At 37.7% G+C, this 23,816-nt stretch overlaps 1 protein-coding gene across 1 annotated transcript in view; it reads left to right on the top strand.

Annotated features, from left to right (window-relative positions):
• The window catches only part of CSMD1 (CUB and Sushi multiple domains 1), a 1,675,903-nt gene that overhangs the window by 1,274,335 nt on the left and 377,752 nt on the right, over positions 1-23,816 (top strand). Inside the window, exons 22-23 of the mRNA XM_075861938.1 lie at positions 10,101-10,270; positions 13,682-13,838. Coding sequence (XP_075718053.1) covers positions 10,101-10,270; positions 13,682-13,838 — 327 coding nt within the window. The remainder of the gene's footprint in view (positions 1-10,100; positions 10,271-13,681; positions 13,839-23,816) is intronic.

Raw genomic sequence — 23,816 nt, 5'->3', positions numbered from 1 at the left:
GAGGGCGGCCACAGAAAAAAGCAGGCCTTTTTTTATGAAAAAAAAATTCATAATGCTATTTCATAATATATTAGTGCCACTGAAATAGCAAAGAGACCCTTAAGTAATAATCGTTAAGTTTTAATTATAGTTACCCTATGTAATTGATGTGTAGAGGTGCAAAGCAATAATGTACTTAACATATGCAGGCAATAAATTCCCTCAAGATTCTTGTTTATTGAAAGCCAGACTGAAGGAAATACTTCACTGTGACAAATGTGCATTCAGCATTTAAAGAGAATCATGTGATGTTTTCCACAAGTAAGTGACTTTTCAATTTCCTGTCTCATAAGAGTTTGAGTATAATGGAATTTCTCAAGGGAAAAATTGAGTTGTGTGCTTACAACTCTTGAACATTCCATATTATGTCTGTGACTGGAGCAACGGATTCAAATAAATGACCCAGATAGTGTTAGGATTCTGTGATGTACTGATAAGAACTATTGTGACATCCAGAAGATGAGATTTTGTGTGAGACTGGGGACATCATATATGGTTTATCTTGTTTCAAAGTATGCTAGAGCACAAACTGATACATAAATCTATGTATCGTATGTACGTGCCCAGTGAAGGTTCTAAAAAGTAAGCCTGCATATAACCACTTCTAAGCATAAACAAACATAAAGCAATAGTAGTAAGTCTCTGTTGATTGAGGACCGCCCACTGTATATATGGCACCGGATTAGTTTAAAAAAAATAAATAAATTAAATAAGAAATGTCCCCCAAAGATTTTTTTCTGATCTTTTGAGGGACTGGTCATAATAAAAAATGTTTTTTAAAAAAGGTATATTTTACGGTAACATAATGTTCTTACCAGAAAAAAATAGCTAAGAAGCAAAAAGGAATATTTTTTTACAATTTGTTTCAAAATATAAGCCTAAAAATGCTAAGAAAGCAAAAATAGTGTATAAAAATGATGAGAAAGAAACCTGCATTTATCACAAAAAAAATATTGTAGCTTGCCCAACAAATAAAATGTTATAGTCGTTAAATTAACGCTTGCTAAAAACAGCTAAACGGTGCCTGGTCTGAAACGGTTAATTATTCCTTTAGCTAAGGTAATGGCCCATACAAGTATCTTGTACGACATCATTCCGTGTGCCGCCTTATAGTATCTCCTAAAGGCAGTGTTTTCTACCAAAGATATACCTCCTTAATATGTTATGTGATACAGCATAGATTATTCTCATGATCACAGATTCCATATGATAAACTTCTGTGTGCCCCTGTATAAAATCAGAGGCACAGGGACATACTGTACTGTAAATGGAAGGCTATGGGCACCGTATTACAACATGGATCTAATATGGCGGCGTGCATCAATGCTAAGGGTGAGAATAAAGCAATATTAACTTAGTATTCAGGACAAAGAATGCAACTTAATTTCTTACCGACCTATGATTGTCTAGACAAAGGAAGGATAATTAAAGACACACTAGCCCCAATAACGTTATCTCAACTGCTTCCCTTCCACAAGGACTTAAATACCCATCTCCCTATTCGTTGTTTCACAAAGTTCGGTGTTGCCCTTGTCTTTTTGCTGCCGATATGAGCCTTGGCACTTGTCCAGTAATAATCAAGCCAATAGACTTGGCTACTGGCATGTGATCACCATCATTAACCCATTCAATGCTGATCATTGTCCTGACAAATGAGGGGTGGGTTCATTTTGTCACATACACGTCAGCCACAATATTGGGGTTGCCGGGTCTTATGGTTTTAGATAGGTGGCCCAACAAAAGTCTCCAGGGCTTTCCTTAAATAATGCATGCTAGGGCATGCCTAAGATGTCTGTACATTTCATATGCACAGGCAGTAATATAATGTCATATAGAATTATGACATTGCATTATAGTTTTTAAAAAATATATTTATAAAGTAAAAGTCTAATAATGAGATAAAAAATAATTACAGTTTGTTAATAAAAAAAAATGACAGTAAGGAAAAAAATGAAATAAACATACATTTCTTCCTTTATAATTTTGATTGAATAAAAGTTGCCGAACAGTATAAAAAAACAAAAACTAGATATAATTGACATCCTCAGATTTCTAACATATATCATCTCAATTGTGGTGAACAGTAAATGGCGTAAAAAAAAACATTGTCAGAAATGGCTTTTTCATGTATGTTTCAATTTCCAAAAAATATATAAATATTTAACTCTAATTAATTTGCACTTTAAATTCATACCTAAATCTCCCATTCATCTTGCAAAAATCAAGACTTCAAATAGCAAAATAAACTTTAAAATAGAATATTTATGGCTGAGAGTGCTGGGAGGCAAAAACAAAAAAATGTGTTGGCCTGGTTCTTGAGTGGTTAAGGGGTTAAATGTTGACTTTACTATTACAGTTTGTTGAGATAAGATCTCATGTCATTTTGCCTCTAGGTTTTCAGTATACCACTTTTCATTGCCTGCAGAGGCATAACCGCTTTAGCATGTCATGTTTTGGTCAGTCATAGCTAAAGTTTTTTTGTGTTAAATTAAATATTTGTGCAATTCCAAATCTTTCAGAACAGTCATAGGATGCAATGTAGCATTTTACCCATGTAGCGGTTGCGCGATGTAACAATGCCTTCATGCTATGCATAGATAGGTTCATTTCATATAAAGGAAATAGAAACTAAAAGTCTTCTTTTTATACAATGGAGAGAAATAAACTCTTGTACCAGTCCCAGTCATAGCCATTAGATTTTCTTCATTATAAAACAAGATTGAATAGTTCAAATTAATACATTTAAGATACTAATGTTTGGAAATACTTAGATTTATACTGTAAATCTCTACTCTATGAACCTGCATGCTACCGATGCACAATAGAGAGTATCAAACACCTGCCGGCAGAGCTGAGGAAGAAATCTTTCTCCTGCTATGCTGCTTGGTTTTCCAAAATTTCGGAGGGCAATTTATTTCTATGCTAAGCAACTGGCAGTCTGCGTTTCATTGTAAGACTAATGTGCACAAAATCAAAAGCAGAGAAAAATGAAGGTTAAAGGAGAAATATGTAGAATGAGGAAATTAAAAGTAGCATAACAAACATTTCTATTTTGCCTTCATAAAAATAGGCTTTAAGGAAATGAATGATGAGATAAAATGAGCATTCTCATAAATCACATAAATACAATTAAACCAAGCCAACCAAAAATAGTTTCCTAACTGTAAGCCTAGAAATAATTACAACAAAAGCTTTCAGTTTTCAACAGATATTCAGCCCTTTATGACTAAAGAAAGGTGATGTAAAGATAGCTATGAATGTTAGGCCACTTTCACACGGCTGTATTGTAGTCAGTATTTTCCATAAGTACAAAGAAGCCAAAACCAGGAAAGGAAAATAAAGACAAAAAGTGTAATGGAAATTTACAAATACTGATACAAAATATTGGTCAAAATACTGCCGTGTGAAACCAAGTGTTTTTACACGAGCCTATTGGCAAACATCGAAAATTTTGACCCGCGAAACAGATGTATTAGAGATTAAACTGAATCAGTATGTCATCAGTATATCATTAATATTCCGATATACTGATCAGAAATACTGATGGGCTGTCTTTAACGCCTCTTTCACACAGCAGTATTTTGCATCAGTTTTTTTTTATCTAGATAGGTGTATCCTTCAATGATTCATAAACTCAGGGGACATACAGTGTAAAAACATGAGCTCTCGCAATAACTAGTAAGATCTCGCATTCTAACACTGTATGCCGCCAGGGATTCCGGAAAGCTGCACTGGGCATTTTAAGCTCAGTTTTACAGGAAGTTCAGAGCCGATTCCTGCGGAGTGTCGGTCCATTTACATATTGTACACATGCCCTTTAAAAAAAAAAAATGTAAATTACATATATTTAAAATATTATTTTTGTTGTTTTTAAAATTGAAAACAGACGCTACCTTCCTATGATAGGTCCTCTTTAAGTCATATATGGATTTAAACTGTTTTTCTGCTCTTACAACATAAAGCAGATCATAACGGTGAACTTCTCACAACATCTAACACCTTCTGCAGCCTTACCCTTGTCCCTCATTGGGAGTTCTCCTCTTAGGGCCCTCTTACACAGGCCAATTATCGGACCAAACGAGTGTTAACAGAACGCTCGTTCCCGATCATTGCCCTGTGTAAACAGGGCAATGATCAGCCGATGAATGAGCAAACGCACATTCATCAGCTGATCGTAGCATTTCTGCAGTAGAAAATATTATTATTGTTGGCAGCACATCTCCCCATGTAAAAATGTGTTGCCGACATGATGGGGATGAGCGATCATAGTAACGAGCGCTCATCCCCATACATTACTGATAATAGCTCCTTGTGAAAGGAGCAAACGAGTGCCGAACAAAGAGCTGTCTCAGTGACATGTGGCTTTTAAAAATTTTGTATTCTTTGTTGAGTTCACTCACTACAGAATTCCAAACTTCCTCTGAAATTGACATCAGCACAAGAACTGTGTTTCGAGAGCTTCATGAAATGGGTTTCCGTGATCGAACAGATGCACGCAAGTCTAAGATCATCTTGTGCAATGCAAGTGGTGGAGTGGTGTAAAGCACAACGCCACTAGCAATCCTTTATCATGTCTCCCTATCTGGCAGTCCCGTAGACAAACCTGGGTTTGGTGAATGCCAGAAAAATGCTACCTACTGAAATAGTGCTTATTGTAAAATTTCGTGGAAGGTTAATGGTCTGGGGGTGCTCTTAAGGGTTTGGGCTAGACCCCTTATTTTCAATGAAGAGTAATGTTACAATATGCTTTCAACTTTGTGGCAATGGTTTGGGGAAGACCCTTTCCTATTTCAGCATCTCTGTGCCCCTGTGCACAAAGCAAAGACCATAAAGACAAAGTTGTGTGGAGGAACTTGAGTGGCACACCAAAATCTTATAGAAAACCTTCCCAGAAGAGTGGAGGCTATAATTACCACAAAAGAAGGCCCAACTCCAAATTAACTCTTATGACTTTGGTATGGAATATCCAAACAGTTAAAATAGGTGTGATGGTTAGGTGTCTACAATTAATTTGCCCAAGTAGTGTATCTTATTATACTGTGGTAATAATTTTCAGTAATATAGATTGCATTCTCTAACATTTACCTCTAACAATCATACATAGCGTATCCCTACTACTGATAAGTAGTTACAAAAGATAGAATCTAAATTTTTATTTTTAATATGATCTATTTGGTTAGCATACATTGGCCCACATTTGTTATTCAGTTTACGTATTAGTTTGGCGCAAATTGCACAGTTCAACAAGTATCTAAATATCTGATTTGATTCAATATTTGCTAAATTTGCATTCTTACTCCAAAAAAAAGAAGCAGCAAGAAAAGTGGGTGTGGTCAAACTGTAAAAGTACTTTTAGAATCATTTATCAAAAGGAAATGTTACAAAAATGTGCAAACTAGTGGCACGATGTGTGTCTGCTCAAAGTAGGTGTTAAAAGAAATTCAATCAGACAATTCTAGATACACCAGATTTATCAACAGATGTGCGTTTTTTAATAAATTAGATGCAATTATCACCAACTACCCTCCAATTTTATTGGGGCAAAATACGACATTATTAAAATATGTGGGCTGTTGACTTAACCTTGGTTTCGTATAGAAATCTTATCGTTCCTATTCATAAATGCTTCTAAAAAATGTTTTTGCAGATAATAGTGTGTTAGATGTGTCAGCAATGCTTGACTTTGCTGTGATTTTTATCATGCAATTTTTATCACATACAGTGAAGGTAATTTTAATATTCAAGCTATAAACTGCTTTAAATGTGGAATTTGTTTTTAGCTTTGTGTCAATGACAAAATATTTGCAGCTTCGTCTTTCTGACAAAATAAAGATGATTTGAACTCAGGCTTTTTCTAAATAATTGTCAGAATTTTATACTATTAACTATTTACTTTCAACCTAGAGTATAAATGAGAATACATATGTTGGCAGCTAGAGAACACGTACATTACACAAATGTGCAAATATACAAAAATATGCAAAAGAGTTAGACAACTGTAAAATGTTGTCATGATTAGAGATTATCAGAACATTTCACCTGGTTATACACACAGTTTCATATTCACAAACCTAAATCATTTTTGATTCACTGCTAGTGAACAGAGGTGTTTTGGATCTGTATTGTCCCAATATTTAAAGCATTCTAAAAATATGAATCTGTAAGGGCACATTCAGATGTGGCGGAATTGCTGTTGAATTCCGCTGCGGACAGTCCGCAGTGGAATTCTGCAGCTGCCGTTTTTTACATTTGTTTCTATAAATTTTTAGGAAACTTAGTGCAGACATTGCGGAAAATAACTGGGTGGAATTTAGGCTGCGGTGCAGAATTTTCCCTCCGCAGCATGCACATTATGTTGCAGAGAAGAAGCGGAATTTCACTGCGGATCTTTGCATTGCACAGGCTGAAATCTGCAGCAAGTCTGCTGTGATATCCAGAATGTCTGAATTACCAGTCAAATATGAAAATGTTGCTGCAAATGCGCAAAGAATCTGCAGCAACATTTTCAGCGGAAGAATTCTGCCACGTCTGAATGTGCCCTTACACAGATCTGCATTCTCCTCAAATAAGTCAGTAAAGTCTAAAATATAGATCAGTATTCTAGATTTAATTGAACATAGATCAGTATCAATTAAGCCTAAACTACAGATTATGGATCCATATTTTTCACATATCAGTCAATGTAGTTATATTCAGATCAGAATGTTAAAGACTATATTGACTTCTATGGGTAGAAGATGGATCAATAGTTAGTGTTTTGCCAGTTGTTTTGATGCCAAAATACGAACCCGTGCTTTAAGTTTGCTGAATCATCAACAAATTTAATTTTCAATGTTTTGCACATCTCTAGTTAATATAGATCAGGAGAAAACTTTTAGTGAAGTAGTGCTTTGCATTTTAATCTTTATTAATGTATACATTGTATTGCAAAAACTTTGATATGCATACTTGGAACAATTTTCATTTATGTAAAAATCTAATTCACAGGTGTCTTCCATATGTTGGAAAGTATTGATTGTGTATGCATAATACAAAGTAACAAAAAATGCTATGGTGGATGTCAAAATAATTATTGAAGTATTATAGTATATTTGTAAATTGAGATGCCCATACACATTAGACAAAACTCGTCCGAACATACCATCTTAGGAGGGATTGACCGTCAATCTGATGTATATAGGGCCACCCGACTATCCCCCAACAGCAGATGTCAGGGGAAAGGAGGATCGGGCATTTTGGATTTCAACACGCATGATCCTTTCTTCCCACATGTGATAAGCTGCTGCCAGAGCTGTCTGGCAGTGACTTATTACCCTCTTCCCATTAAATTAACCCCTTCCCATCGTAAACACCTTTCAGATTTAAATTTTAGTTTTTTTCTCCCCACATTCCAAAATCCATTACTTCTTTATCTTTCAGTCAATATAGTCCTATGAGGGCTTGATTTTTGTGGGACGTGTTGTAGTTTTTCACCATTTATTGTGCCATATAATGTACTAGGAAACGTGAAAAAAAATATTTGTGGGGTAGAAAATAAAAAAAACAGCGATCCCGACATTGTTTTTTGCGCTTCGTTTTTACGTAATTCACTGTGCAATTAAAACAACATGTTAACTTTTTTCTGAGGGTCAATACAATTACGGCGATACCAAATATATATAGTTTTTTCTAGATTTTACTGCTTTTACAAGTAAAAAACGAAGTGTAAAAAATAAAATTTATTTTGTGTCGCCAAATTCTGAGAGCCATAACTTTTTTTATTTTTCCGTCGATTAAGTTGTATGAGGGCTTATTTTTTGTGGGACAAGCTCTAGTTTTTAATGATTTTGATCACTTTGATCATGATTTTAATGACATTTTGATCACTTTTTATTCCATTTTTTGTGGGAGATGAAGTGACCAAAAAATAGTGATTCTGGAGTTTACAATGTTTTTTTTTTACGGCGTACATCGTGCGTGTTAAATAATGATATATTGTAATGGTTCAGACTTTTATGTAGGAGGCGATACCAATTAAGTTTATTTATTTATTTTTTTACTATGCTCTAGGGGGAAAATGGGAAAAGGTATTTTTTTTTACTTTTAATTTTAATATTTTATTTTTTTTTACACAAAAAAAACACTTTATTTTACACATTTTTACTTTTTTTTATTAGTCCTCCTAGGGGAATTCAACCAGCAATCGTTGGATCACTTGCACGGTATACTGCAATACTAATGTATTGCAGTACATCATCTTTCTGACAGGCTGCTATTAAGCCCTGCCGGAGGCAGCACTTAGTGGGAGCACAAAGATAGGCCCCCAGGCAGCCATAGCAACCATTGCCACACCACGATTACATTGCGGGGGGCGCGATGAGCTGCTAGAGGGGGTTGCCCCTCTTTCTAATGATTTAAATGTCATGGTCCCTATTGATCGCGGCATTTAACGAGTTAAAAGAGTGGGATCATGCTCAAGCGAGATCCCGCTCGTTACTGTGAAGTGTCGGCTGTAACATACAGGCGACATCGTATGGATCGGGTTCACTCCACGAGCCCGTTCCATACTTCCCCTACCCGACTATGATGTAGCCATATGTCAAATGTTGGGAAGGGGTTAAACATACACACTCTGCCAAGTTGGAAGAAATAACTGTCGGCCAATAGGTATTTAGTGTGTATGACCACTTTTAGGGTCAGTTCAAACGTTGCGGAAAATCCAAAGCAAATACAGTAGCAAAGTGGATGAGATAAAACAAATATCATCCATAAGCTGAGTAAATACTGAGCAGAAGAAACACTCAGAAATTGACCTACAGTGCGTAATTTTATTCCGCAGCATGTCAATTGTATTTGCGCAAATGGTTCTTATTTGTTGCGGGTTTTCCCCATTGAATTCAATGGGGAGGTAAATCCTGCAACAAATAGTAGTTGTTGCGTTTTTGTGGCTTGTTCGCAGCGATTCCGCCGCAAAAAAAGGAACTCAGGAAAAAAAAATCTCATAGTTACCCAGAAGTCTGTTTTCCTCCCTCCAGGGCGGCCTCCTAGGATGACGTTTCATCCCAGGTGACCGCTGAAGCTATTCACAGGCTGTAGCGGCGGTCACATGGGATGAAACATCATCCCAGGTGGCCGGCCTGGATGACGTCAGAGGGCCAGGTGGCTAAGTGCTGCAGTTTTCCGCAGTGGATATTCCTGGTGAAAAACTGCACCACAGTTATTACTATTTATGATTAGGTAAATACAGCTGTATATGTATGATTCTGCTCTAAATCCCTGGGATTAGAAAAATGGAATGCAAAATAATGGCAATCAAACACAGTTCTACTGCAGTATACTCTACATCAGATCTTGCAGGTTCTATAACGCTACTTCAGCTAGATTAGAGCTAATTTCCACAACAAGATCATCACACACCCAGGGAACCGTTTACTCTTCTTTAGCATCTATGAAAAACACCAGCAGTATTTCGCACTTACTATTTAGGCTTCTACAAAATAATGTAAATAGTCAAAAGGCTTATTTCAGTATAGACATTGGTGAAATATTGCTAAGCTATGATGCCAGTATCTTATTGATGGGGGTCCGAACACTGTGACTTCCGATAAACTCTAGAATACAGTGGCAGCAGCTTTAGTAGACCACTGTGCCATCTTGTTACCTGTTTGCTCTGCGGCCCTTTCCGCGTGAGTGCATGTTGTACGTTGACTAGAAGGGGCCAACCAAAAATCCTCTGATCAGTTGGAGAACAGAGGTTGGACCCCTGCCGATCGAACATTTGTGGTATATCTTAGGGAGTTGCTACCAATGCCTATGCTACGAGATACTTTTTAAGTTCTTGGAAGTCCACGGGCAATCATAGTTCTGTCTTTTTGCAGAAAGGATGCTAAGAACGTAGGACATATCAAGGTTTTATTCTTGAGGCTAAACAGGAATTCGAATTTATACACAATGATTTGAGAGCTTTGTTGATTTTATTTATGTTGGATACATGGAGCTAATTACATTTTATACATTAATTAAGAGTATTGATAATTCACAATTTTTCAATTATTTGTTTTAAATATACCCATTGTCTTTAGCTGAATGTGGAGCAACAGTTGTTGGAAATGAAGGAACACTGCTATCTCCAAATTACCCTTCCAACTATGACAACAACCATGAATGCATATACAGAATAGAAACTCAACCTGGAATGGGAATCCTTCTACGGGCTAGAAGTTTTCAGCTGCTTGAAGGTGACATTCTAAAGGTAAAAGTATACTTGAAATGTGGAGATGTAAAGGAAATTACAAAAATTTCCTTTTCCAGAATTAACTTTTAAAAAAAAATCTTTTTTAAACATAAAGTCAACATTAGCTTTCAAAGGGGTTTTCCCATGAGCGACATTTATGACATATGCACAGGATATGTCATAAATGTCAGATAGACAGAGGTGGGACCCGCACCTATCTCTAGAACGGGGTTCCCTAAACCCTGTTCTAGCTTTTGTGCTCACACTGCCTCCTGGCCCCTTCCTGATTACATGGTCAGGACATGGTCGGAAGTTATGGAAACAGCATAACTCGCTGAGCTACACTGTTTTCGTAACTCCCATAGTAGTGAATGACAGTTACAGAAACAATGTAGCATGCGACCTACACTGTTTCCGTAACTACTATTCAGTTCTATGGGAGTTACAGAAACAGCGTAACTCACTGAGCTACGCTGTTTCCGTAACTCCCGACCATGTATTCAGTAAGTGGCCGGGAGGCAGCGTGAGCGCAAAAAGCTAAAAACGGGTTTTAGGGGACCCCATTCTAGAGATAGGTGTGGGTTCCATAGGGAAAAAGCAGAACAGGTCCCGAGTTTAAGGGATGGCGACATGCGATCAAATCGGACGAGCCCAATCTGATGTTATAAATGCCAAAAATGAAAAGTATGGACAGCAGCACACATCTCCAGAAGTAGCAGCAAAAAGGTGAAGTTTATTGTCAATGCATCAGAATAACAAAAGCAATGTTTCGACCCGTGTTATATGAAAGGGCTTGAGAAACACCTGTGGATATGTCATAAATGTCTCTGATGGAAAAACCCCTTTAAGTGACAAGTGGGATTTCAAATACTTAGAATTACAATGTGTATCATATAAACAGAGTGAAATCTCTTTGAGATAACCACCTAGAAGTAAGGTGAAAAAGGTGTTCTACAATGTATACAGAATACTGGAAAAGTGTTTGATGTACTGTAGACAGCAAACATATGCACTACATGAATAAGCACACAAAATGAATAAACAAATGTTATCTGTTGTGCCCTTTATGCTACACAGTTTACATATAGTATTGTATTTTGCTATTATGCTTTTATGCTAATGACATCTAGTCCTTTAGCATTCAAACTATTATGTTTATGTGACCTGCAATGTTTTTTTTACCCCAAATCACCCAGAATCACACACACCAACATGGATGTAACTGATGGAGAATGTGAGGATCACAGAAACTGTGATTGACAGCCACTATCTATCACTAACAGACAATCCCAGCGATCTAACTCTTCCTTCGCCTCGATCAGTGTTGATCGCAGAGCTAACAAAGGGAGAGGGCTCCCTTTGTCATCTCCCTGTCAGCTCCAGCAATCAGAATGTTTCATACTGGCAGTCTGGGGCCTAATAAAAGTCCACAGAACTGTCCAGTATAAGTCTCTGTTAGGACATACCGTAGGTATGCCCTAATAGATGGCTGTGCATTCTATATATACTTTTAGCGCATGCAAGGATTTTTTGTTTGACAACAGCTGGAAAGCCATGGGTTAAATGGCACTGCAGTATAGGTTACTGTAGATTATGAAGCGTTTGTATACAATCATTCCATGACCATTTCTGTGCTGATTTCAGATACATTCACCATCCACCTTTTGTAGATCTGACTAAAGATATGATAGATCAGTACTGAAAGCAAGCAAAGGGAAAATTAGTGTAAATACAGTAAATTGTTTTGTTTTTCTGTAATAATAACCTGTTATGGTGCATCACACACATCCCCCCTTACTTCAAGACTCACACAATTCTGTATATTCAGAAAATAGGGAGTAATGGGTCCCTTATTATCCCTCTAAACCGGGCTAAAAAGGAGGGAGTAGTGGACTGTCTACATGTACTGTAGACACAAATTAAGTATTTTGGGGTGGGATGAAAACAACCAAGAGCTCTCTTTGTATTTTTAACTTCAATGGACACTACTGTTCACATGCATTGTAGAATCATTAGTCCATTCTCCCCTTCTGTTCAGCCATAACAAACTATATGGACCACCATTCTCCTGATCAGTAGGGATCCCATTGGTGGGACCAATTAGTTCAATGCATTCACCAACCTGTCAGCAGGATTTAGGCCCCCAATCTGCCATCATCCTGTTATTCATTAGGGTAATAGGTTATCAATGCAGCATGATCTAGAAAAAGTGCTTTTAAAACGGAATGCAAATTAACTTGAAAGAGTCATCTGGGCATTGATGTTATCTCGAAGCGTAAAGTACTCCGGTGCCTAAACATGCCTCTCATGGCTTGAGTGATGTCTCAGAGATTATGCTATGTCACTACCAGACCTCTGAAATCCCATGCCTGCTCCTTTCTGTTCTAGTTCCCAGGGACTTTAAGCACTCCACTTTACTGCGCATGCCCAGGAACTTGAATAGAATGGTGCAGGCACAGGATTTCAGAGGCCTAGGCGAGACATAGCGCAGAGACGTCAATCAAGCTATGAGGGGCGTGTTTAGGCACCGAAGTGCCTGACTCTTTAGAATAACAGCAACGCCCAGATGACTCTTTCAAAGTAATTTGAATACAGACTGCATATCTTAGGTCTTTTTCTAGATTATGCTACATTGGCCATATTACAGAAGAGCATCATTGTTAACCTTTTACGCTGCTGGATAACTGGTTGGTGGTGGTTTGGGAGCGGTATCCCTTTAATGAACTTATACACATTATTATTTTATTTAATGTTTATATACATGGTTAACACTTTTTAAATCTACATATTGACAATATAATTATTTTTTTGTCTTGTTCATTAATCAATTAAGAAATGTGTTTTTAAAATGTACATGACAAGCCTATACTAGTGACCCCTTATATTATTAAATTGTTATACAGCACTTTCTCTCTTATACCTTGAATCCAAAATTGAAGTCACCTCATGCACCAAGTCAAAGATGCAAGATGACAGCTTAGCTTCAAATTTCCAATTTCCTTTTAATAGAAGCTGACAGGAAGGAACAGAGTGGACAATTTCTTTTTTTTCTCCCTCATTGATGATCTTAGAAAAGACACACTACACTGAAATGTCACCAATCTTTTTTTTTTTAAGGTTGCCTAAGTAGATTATCAAAAAGGCTGAGGTTCTAAAATCTCAAAGGAAAAATACAGGTATAAATATTAATTGTATTGGAGAAAAGGGTTTTAACATGTTTGAAAGCAGAATTGATTATACAAGTCTTGACAGCATGTGAAGTGTTTTGATCTTTCGTCCAACCTGCCAAAATGAAGCACTTTATAACAAAATTACTCTTTTGCCCACAGAAAGGATTTTGTAAATGAATTACATAGTAGGAGTTGGTAGAGATTTATTCACCGTTTCTGTTTACATTTTTAACATTGATGCTTTGTTTTTCTGTTATAGATACATGATGGGAAAGATGGTACTTCTCGACTTTTAGGCGCTTTTACAAAAAATGAGTTATTGAAATTAACACTCAACAGTACTTCTAACCATTTGTGGATAGAATTTAACACCAATGGCTCTGACACCGACAATGGTTTTCATCTAGTTTATAACAGTAAGTAGTTTCTCCCCAAGATACATAATATGCTGCGATTAATTTTTATTTTTTTGCTTATCCACTTAATTCTGCATTCCCATGTTAGTATGAACATTTTTTTAAAGGGTTGTATTATGTATTACCAAAACCGGGATTAAATTTCATTAGAGAAAAGCAGAGAATATTTTTTCAAGGGTAGATTCACACGTGTCGTATTTATGCAGTTTTTGATGCCGTTTTATAAGCCAAAACCAGGAGTGGATACAAAAGAGAGGAGCTGTAGAAGTCTTTCCTTTAACGTTCCTTCCTTTTAGATCCACTGCTGGCTTTGGCTCAATAAACCTGCATGAAAAACACCACCAAAAACTGCTTCAAAATGGTATGTGCACATCTAGCCTAAGAAACAGTTCTGGAGGATATAATACTGTTAAATTGCTGTGAATTTTCAGAGAAAACAGTAAAATGTATTGATAATATTATCGTTTTATAATATAATGCAATTACGTAGCATTTAAGCCATAAACGACCTTAAACCTCCATATTCCTTTCATTTTTCACGTGAAGGTACACAAATGTTTTTTCTAATGGATTCCATGAGAATCAGCTTTTCATGTCCTAATACGGAGGTATTCTCCCCCAATGGTTCTGTAAGAGAATACTATGTACTGAAGTACGCGGAGGTATCACATAGATCCACATGGACTTCAGTATTGAGTCATACTAAATAACAGTATTGCAGCCCAATAACCTATGGAGCCAGGTGCCATGTGCTTTACATGATGTAATTATTTTGAAATTGCATTAAGAGTAATTCATTAATATATTGTCACTTCAATTACAAAGCAAGGCATTTAAGGGAATTTACCCATTTACCCATGGGGTTATATATTTTTTTGTCTGATAACACATTGCAATTTGATTGTGTATGTACTTGGAAAAATAAAATAAATAGATGGATAACATTTGCATGCATTTATATCATGGGGCAAAGGGGTAAAACTTTAGGATTTTTGTGTAATAAAGAAAATCCTCCTGTCACTCTGCTGCTTATTATTCCAGCAGGATACATACTTATATTAAAAGAGGCATGGGTGAAAGTAACATAGAGAATCTTGTAGCTTTACAAAGCATTAGCACAGACTCATTCTGAATAGATGCATCAATTTGGAAAAAGGTTAGTCTGGAGCTGGAAAGAGGGCAGATAAAGCCACCAAATTTGATAAAGGGTATGGAAAACGACAGTTATGTGTAAAAAACAGCATCATCAGTTTGTTCAGCTGGAGGAAAACTGCTTGATTGGATTCTTTACTGTAAAAGCTGTGAGGTTCTGGATTAGCCCACCCTAGGAACAAGCTGTGGCAGAAATGCAGGATAGCTTCAATAAAGGTTTGACTGCTATCCTGAAATATCCATCTTGTACAGATCTATAAAATAGTGCCCTTAACCTGTTATGGGCCTATATTTTACCTCTAGGAGAATCAACAATTAAAAAATAATTACATGCTCCACAGCATGTCTTATTACAAAGCTATTATATACTAAAATCATCAGAAGCACGCATTGAAGGAGGCTTTATATAGGTTTTTAAATTTCCTTTGGATCACTAAGAGTTAGCCGTGTTTCACAATGCCATAATGCAACCACACTATACGGCCCATATTAGGGTGGCAAACACCTAGACCTTCCCTAATTGTTCTACTGAACTCAACATAGATTAACGTCTGATTATTGAAGTCATAATATGGACCCTAAATTGCGACCATGTTATGGCCATGTAAAATTGCTGTAAACATAGGTTTTTCTGCCTAGTTTGATTGCTATATTTTCAATTCTAGCCAAATTAACTATTATGTAACATTTTTACTTAGGTATAGAATATAAAAAATGCAAATTGAAAATATTGACTATTGAACATTTTCTACATGAAAAATAGGTGAATTTCACTAGTTTCTTTTATGTGAACAGGAAAGATTTAACCCCTTAACGCACCCTGACATAAGTGCACGTCATGGTGCGGGGATGAATTATGGAGCACGCTCACGCACTGAGGAGGCTCCATACCCTGTGGGTGTCCGCTGTGTATTACAGCTGACATGCGGTACTAACAGCCATGAACAGGCTGTTTAACCCCTCAAATGTTGAAGTGAATTGCGACCGCAGCATCAGAAGCATTATAGAGGGGGCGCGCCCTCCAACAGCTTTTCAGCGGCCCCACAACGTGATTGAGGGGCTGATGGTTGTCATGGCAGTCCAGGGGCCTAATGAAGGCCCCCCAGGACTGCCTTCACTCTACCTCTGTTGAGCCCATCCTGTGGCAGGGCTTAACAGAAGCCAGTAAATATGACAATATACTGCAATACATTGTACCAGCTATCCAATGATCACTGGTTCAAGTCCCCTAGGGGGACTAATAGATTGTAAAATAAAAGTTAGATAAAGTTTTTAGTAGTAAAAAACAAACTAAAAAAAATAAAGTTAAAAAAAAATTACTTTTCCCATTTTTCCTTTTAAGTAATGTAAAAAATAAAAAATATACAAAATTGGTAACTCTGCATCCGTAAAAATCCAAACTATTACAATATAGCATTAGTTAATGCTCACGGTGAACGCAGTAAAAATAAAAAAATATAAAATACCAGAATTGCTATCTGTTCCAAAAAATTGTACCAATAAATACCACAGCTCATGCTGCAAAAAAATAATCCCTCACACCGCTCAATCAACAAAAAAGCAAAAAAAAGTTGTAACTTTCTGAAAATTGAAAAATAAACGTTTTTTTTCAGTTTCCCTGTACATTATATGATACATTAAATGGTGCCAATAGAAACTACAACTCCATCCACAAAAAGACAAGCCTTCACACCGCTCCATAGATGGAAAAATAAAACAGTTTTGTCTCATAGCAGACGAGGAGTGTAAAACAAAAATGAGAAAAAAAATGGCTTGGACACTAAGGTGTTAAGCAACTAAATTGAAGTTAAAAAGGTGAATATACCAGTGTAGCTTTTGAGTCTGTCAGAACTGCTACAGTCGTTTAAAAATCCACAGGGTCCATCACAGTGCTGTGCGATACAAATGTATATAAGAATTCTAATTCATTCATGCGAAAGTTTGAAAAAGCAGCATGAGGGGAAAGTGTAGCAACACCTTAGTAGAGGATTTTTTGTTCCCCACAGACCATCATGCGGCGTCAATATCCACCAGCTATAAAGAGAATACTGTCAGAACTGTTAGATTATACACTGAAGTTGCCTGTCATGTAGTTTCTTATTCATTGCTTCATTTATTTATGTATGCAATAAATGTTGTAACTTTTATAAAATATCATTACCAATACAGGTATGCTGCTATTCCAGTTATCCTGTTCTTTTTCTTTCTTTTTACTCCAGTAATGTTTTATTTAGAATGAAAAAAAGAATAATATGTAGTAAAAACTATTTTTCAATGTACCAATGCATGATTGCATTTTTATAAGTTTTAATATGTTCAAATGTATAGACATTTTTTGCAATACAAAAGTTCCATCGGATGAGTGAATAACTTTACAGCTCAGTGTCTCTGAGGAAAATTATCGGTAATTCTCCAGGAATTTCATGAAGGCAGATTTGGAACATTTCATCCATTTAAACAAACAACAACATCAGATATATATATATATATATATATATATATATATATATATATATATATATATATATATATATATATATATATATTCACTACCGTTCAAAAGTTTGGGGTCACCCAGACAATTTTGTGTTTTCCATGAAAACTCACACTTATATTTATCAAATGAGTCGCAAAATGACTAGAAAATATAGTCAAGACATTGACGAGGTTAGAAATAATGATTTTTATTTGAAATAATAATTTTCTCCTTCAAACTTTACTTTCGTCAAAGAATGCTTCATTTGCAGCAATTACAGCATTGCAGACCTTTGCCATTCTAGCTGTTAATTTGCTGAGGTAATCAGGAGAAATTTCCCCCCATGCTTCCAGAAGGCCCTCCCACAAGTTGGATTGGCTTGATGGGCACTTCTTGCGTACCATACGGTCAAGCTGCTCCCACAACAGCTCTATGGGGTTGAGATCTGGTAACTGCGCTGGCCACTCCATTACAGATTGAATACCAGCTGCCTGCTTCTTCCCTAAATAGTTCTTGCATAATGTGGAGGTGTGATTTGGGTCATTGTCCTGTGTAGGATGAAATTGGCTCCAATCATGCACTGTCCACTGGGTATGGCATGGTGTTGCAAAATGGAGTGATAGCCTTCCTTATTCAAAATCCCTTTTACCTTGTACAAATCTCCCACTTTACCAGCACCAAGGCAACCCCAGACCATCACATTACCTCCACCGTGCTTGACAGATGGCGTCAGGCACTCTTCCAGCATCTTTTCAGTTGTACTGCGTCTCACAAATATTCTTCTGTGTGATCCAAACACCTCAAACTTCGATTCGTTTGTCCATAACACTTTTTTCCAATCTTCCTCTGTTCAATGTCTGTGTGCTTTTGCCCATATTAATCTTTTCCTTTTATTAGCCAGTCTCAGATATGGCTTTTTCTTTGCCACTCTGCCCTGAAGGCCAGCATCCCGGAGTTGCCTCTTCACTGTAGACGTTGACACTGGCGTTTTGCGTTATTTAATGAAGTTGCCACTTGAGGACCTGTGAGGCGTCTATTTCTCAAACTAGAGACTCTAATGTACTTGTCTTGTTGCTCAGTTGTACAGCGCGGCCTCCCACTTCTCTTTCTACTCTGGTTAGAGCCTGTTTGTGCTGTCCTCTGAAGGGAGTAGTACACACCGTTGTAGGAAATCTTCAGTTTCTTGGCAATTTCTCGCATGGAATAGCCTTCATTTCTAAGAACAAGAATAGACTGTCGAGTTTCACATGAAAGCTCTCTTTTTCTAGCCATTTTGAGAGTTTAACCCCTTCCCGCTCCTTGACGTACTATTACGTCATGGCAGCTGTATCGTTCGCGCTCCATGCCGTAATAGTACGTCTCGGGAGTAACGGCCGTTTCGGCCGTCCTCCCGACACATACAGGAGCTGTGACGCTGCTGTCTTGTTCAGCAGCTGTCACAGCTCCTACAGCGGGGACCGATCGCTGTGTCCCCGCTGATTAACCCCTTAAAAGCCGCGTTCTATAGAGATCGCGGCTTTTTAGGGGTTAAGCTGCCATCGCCGGCCTGCTACGCGATAGCGGCCGGCGATGGTGACTATGGCAACCGGACACCAAACAATGGCGTCCGGCTATGCCATAGACGGAAGCCTAGTGGGTCCTGACAACGTCAGGACCCACTATGCTTGCTGTCAGTGAGTAGCTGACAGTTCTAATACACTGCACTACGCATGTAGTGCAGTGTATTAGAATAGCGATCAGAGCCTCCTGCCCTCATGTCCCCTAGTGGGACAAAGTAATAAAGTGAAAAAAAAGTTAAAAAAAGATGTGTAAAAATTAGAAAATAAAAGATTTAAAAGTAATAAAAGTAAAAATCCCACCTTTTCCCTTATCAGTCCTTTATTATTAATAAAAATATATAAACAAACAAATAAACTATACATAATTGGTATCGCCGCGTCCGTAACGGCCTGAACTACAAAATTATTTCATTATTTATCCCGCACGGTGAACGCCGTAAAATAAAATAATAATAAACCGAACCACAATCACAATTCTTTGGTCACTTCACCTCCCAAAAAATGGAATAAAAAGAGATCAAAAAGTTGCATGTACCTAAAAATGGTACTGATCAAAACTACAGTTCGTTACGCAAAAAATAAGTCCTTGCACGGCTTTATTGATTGAAAAATAAAAACGTTCTGGCTCTTAGAATAAGGTAACACAAAAAGTGAATGATTGTTTACAAAACGTATTTTATTGTGCAAACGCCATAAGACATAAAAAAAAAATATAAACATCTGGTATCGCCGTAATCGTATCGCCCCGCAGAATAAAGTGAATATGTCATTTATAGCGCACGGTGAACGCTGTAAAAAAAAACGAAAAAAAAACAATAGTAGAATTGCTGTTTTTTAGTCACCACGCCACCTAAAAATAGAATAAAAACTGATCAAAAAGCCGCATGCACCCCAAGAAAACTACAATGGATTCCTCAAGGGGTCTAGTTTCCAAATTGGGGTCACTTTTGGGGGGTTCCCAATGTTTTGGCACCACAAGACCTCTTCAAACCGGACATGGTGCCTAATAAAAAAGAGGCCTCAAAATGCACTGGGTGCTCCTTTGCTTCGGAGGCCGGTGCTTCAGTCCATTACCGCCCAAGGGCCACATGTGGGATATTTCTCTAAACTGCAGAATCTGGGCAATACGTATTAAGTTGCGTTTCTGTGATAAATCCTTTTGTGTTATAAAAAAAATGGTATAAAGAGGATTTTCTGACAAAAAAAAAATGTAAATTTCACCTCTACTTTGCTCTAAATTTTTGTGAAACACCTAAAGGGTTCATAAACTTTCTACATGCTGTTGTGAATACTTTGAGGGGTCTAGTTTCTAAAATGGGGTGTTTGATAGGGGTTTCTAATATATGGGCCCCTCAAAGCAACTTCAGAACTGAACTGGAACCTAAAAAAATAAATAAATGAGGCAATACTTCGCTTCTTACATTATACTGATAATGAGCCGTGCCCACCCCGAGATTACCCCAGTTTTGACCGTTTGTCTAAACGGAGACCCCTATTAGACCGTTCCAGTGCCCGGTTTTCCCAAGCATACACCCCCGAGAAGTGTATTTCTATTGATGAGTCCCTGGTACATTTTAAAGGGAGGGTTCAATTCCGCGAGTACCTGCCGGGTAAGAGGGCAAGGTATGGCGTGAAGATGTATAAGCTGTGAGAGTGCATCAGGGTATACCTACAGGTTTAGGATATATGAAGGAAAGGCCACCCCCAAACCAGACTGCATCCTGGACTACAATAGGTACATGGGAGTGATGGACTTGTAAGATCAAGCCCTGAAGCCCTACAGCGCCATGCGGTGTGGTATAAGAAGCTGGCCGGGAACATCATATAGATGGCTTTGTACAATGCGTACGTGCTACGTCGATGTGCAGGCCAGACGGGAACTTTCCTGGAATTTCAAGAGGTGATTATCAAGAACCTAATCTTTAGGGACCAAGAAGGGGGGGCACCCAGTACTTCTGGAAGCGAGCCCACACGCATCGTACCAGGGCAACACTTTCCAGGGGAAGTTCCCCAAACTGGCAAGAAGGGAAAAAGTCAAAAGAGGTGCAAAGTCTGCTATAAGAGGGGGATAAGGGAGGACACAATATTTCAATGTGACACGTGTCCCGAATAACCAGAGCTCTGTATGAAAGTGTTTTAAAATTTATCATACATCCCTTGGTTTATAATTTACCCCAATTTTACTTACCCTGATGCACTCCGCACAGCTTATCCCCCCTCGTCTTTCCCCTCTGGGCCCTGCTGTGTGTCCAGGCAGCTGATAACAGCCACATGTAGGGTATTGCCATACCCGGGAGAACCCACATTACAGTTTATGGGGTGTAGGTCTCCGGTCAAAATGGTCACTACACCTCTAGATGAATGCCTTAAGGGTGTAGTTTTTAAAACGGGGTCACTTCTTGCGGGTTTCAACTGTACTGGTACCTCAGGGGCTTCTGCATACATGACTTCGCACTAGAAAATCCCGAGTAGGCCAAATGGTGGTCCTTTCCTTCTGAGCCCTCCCATGGGCCCAAACGGCAGTTTATCACAACAAATGGGGTATTGCGGCACTCAGAACAAATTGCGCAACAGAATGGGGTATTTTGTTTCTTGTGAAAATAAGAAATTTTCAGCCAAAACTACATATTATTTGACAAAAATAATTTTGTTTTCATTCCCAGCCCAATTCAAATAAGTTCTGTGAAGAAACTATGGGGTCTAAATGGTCACATTACCCATAAATGAATTCCTTGAGGGGTGTAGTTTCCAAAATGGGGTCACTTCTGGTGGGTTTCCATTGCTTTGATACCTCTGGGGCTCTGCAAATGTGACATGGCACCCGAAAACCAATCCAACAAAATCTGTACTCCAAAGAACACACAGCGCTCCTTCCCTTCTGAGGCCTCCCATGGGCCCAAACGGCAGTTTATCACCACAAATGGGGTATTGCCACACTCAGGACAAATTGGGCAACAAAATTGAGTATTTTATTTCTTGTGAAAATAAGAATTTTTGAGCTAAAATGACATATTATTGGAAAAAATATATTTTTTTTAAATTCCCAGCCCAATTCAAATAAGTTCTGTGAAGAAACTATGGGGTCTAAATGGTCACATTACCCATAAATGAATTCCTTGAGGGGTGTAGTTTCCAAAATGGGGTCACTTCTGGTGGGTTTCCATTGCTTTGATACCTCTGGGGCTCTGCAAATGCGACATGGCACACGAAAACCAAACCAGCAAAATCTGTACTCCAAAGAACACACAGCGCTCCTTCCCTTCTGAGGCCTCCCATGGGCCCAAACGGCAGTTTATTGCCACAAATGGGGTATTGATGCACTCAGGAGAAATTGGGCAACAAAATTGAGTATTTTGTTCCCTGTGAAAATAAGAAATTTTGGTAAAAAATTACATCTTATTGGAAAAAATGACATTTTTTTAATGTCACAGCCCAATTGAAATAGGTGCTGTGAAAAAACTTTGCGGTCAAAATGCTAACAACAACCATAAATGAATTCCTTGAGGGGTGTAGTTTCCAAAATGGGGTCACTTTTGGTGGGTTTCCATTGCTTTGATACCTCTGAGGCTCTGCAAATGCGACATGGCACCCGAAAACCAATCCAACAAAATCATATAGCGCTCCTTTCCTTCTGAGCCCTCCCATGGGCCCAAACGGCAGTTTATCACCACAAATGGGGTACTGCCACACTAAGGACAAATTGGGCAACAAAATGGGGTATTTTGTTCCCTGTGAAAATAAGAAATTTTGATCACAAATGACATTTTATTGGAAAAAATGACATTTTTTTCATTTCAGAGCCCAATTCAAATACGTGCTGTGAAAAAAATGTGCGGTCAAAATGGTAACAACAACCCTAAATGAATTCCTTGAGGGGTGTAGTTTACAAAATGGGGTCACTATTGGGGGATTCCTACTGTTTTGACACCTCAACACCTCTTCAAACCTGGCATGCTGCCTAAAATATATTCTAATAAAAAAAGAGGACTCAAAATGCACTAGGTGCTTCTTTGCTTCTAGGGCTTGTCTTTTAGTCCACGAGCGCAGTAGGGCCACATGTGGGACATTTCTAAAAACTGCAGAATCTGGAAAATACATATTTAGTAGTGTTTCTCTGGTAAAACCTTCTGTGTTACAGAAAAAAAAATGAATAAAATTGAAATTCAGCAAGAAAAATGAAATTTGCAAATTTCACCTCCACTTTGCTTTAATTCCTGTGAAATGCCTGAAGGGTTAAAAAACTTTATAACTGCTGTTTTGAATACTTTGAGGGGTCTAGTTTTTAAAATGGGGTGTTTTATCAGGGTTTCTAATACATAGGCCCCACAAAGCCACTTCAGAACTCAAGAGGTACCTTAAAAAAAAGGCTTTTTAAATTTTCTTAAAAATATGAGAAATTGCTGTTTATGTTCTAAGCCTTGTAACGTCCAAGAAAAATAAAAGAATGTTCAAAAAACGATGCCAATCTAAAGTAGACATATGGGAAATGTGAACTAGTAACTATTTTGGGTGGTATAACCGTCTGTTTTACAAGCAGATGCATTTAAATTCTGAAAAATGCAATTTTTTCAAAATTTTCTCTAAATTTTGCAATTTTTCACCAATAAACACTGAATATATCGACCAAATTTTACCACGAACATGAAGCCCAATGTGTCACGAGAAAACAATCTCAGAATCGCTTGGGTAGGTTTAAGCATTCCGACGTTATTACCACATAAAGTGAAATATGTCAGATTTGAAAAATGGGCTCTGAGCCTTAAGGCCAAAACTAGGCTGCGTCCTTAAGGG

The sequence above is a fragment of the Rhinoderma darwinii genome, chromosome 4 (genome assembly GCF_050947455.1).
Source record: "Rhinoderma darwinii isolate aRhiDar2 chromosome 4, aRhiDar2.hap1, whole genome shotgun sequence".
NCBI lineage: Eukaryota > Metazoa > Chordata > Amphibia > Anura > Rhinodermatidae > Rhinoderma > Rhinoderma darwinii.
Note: the sequence above shows the minus strand (reverse complement) of the source record. Positions and strands in the feature narration are given on the sequence as shown.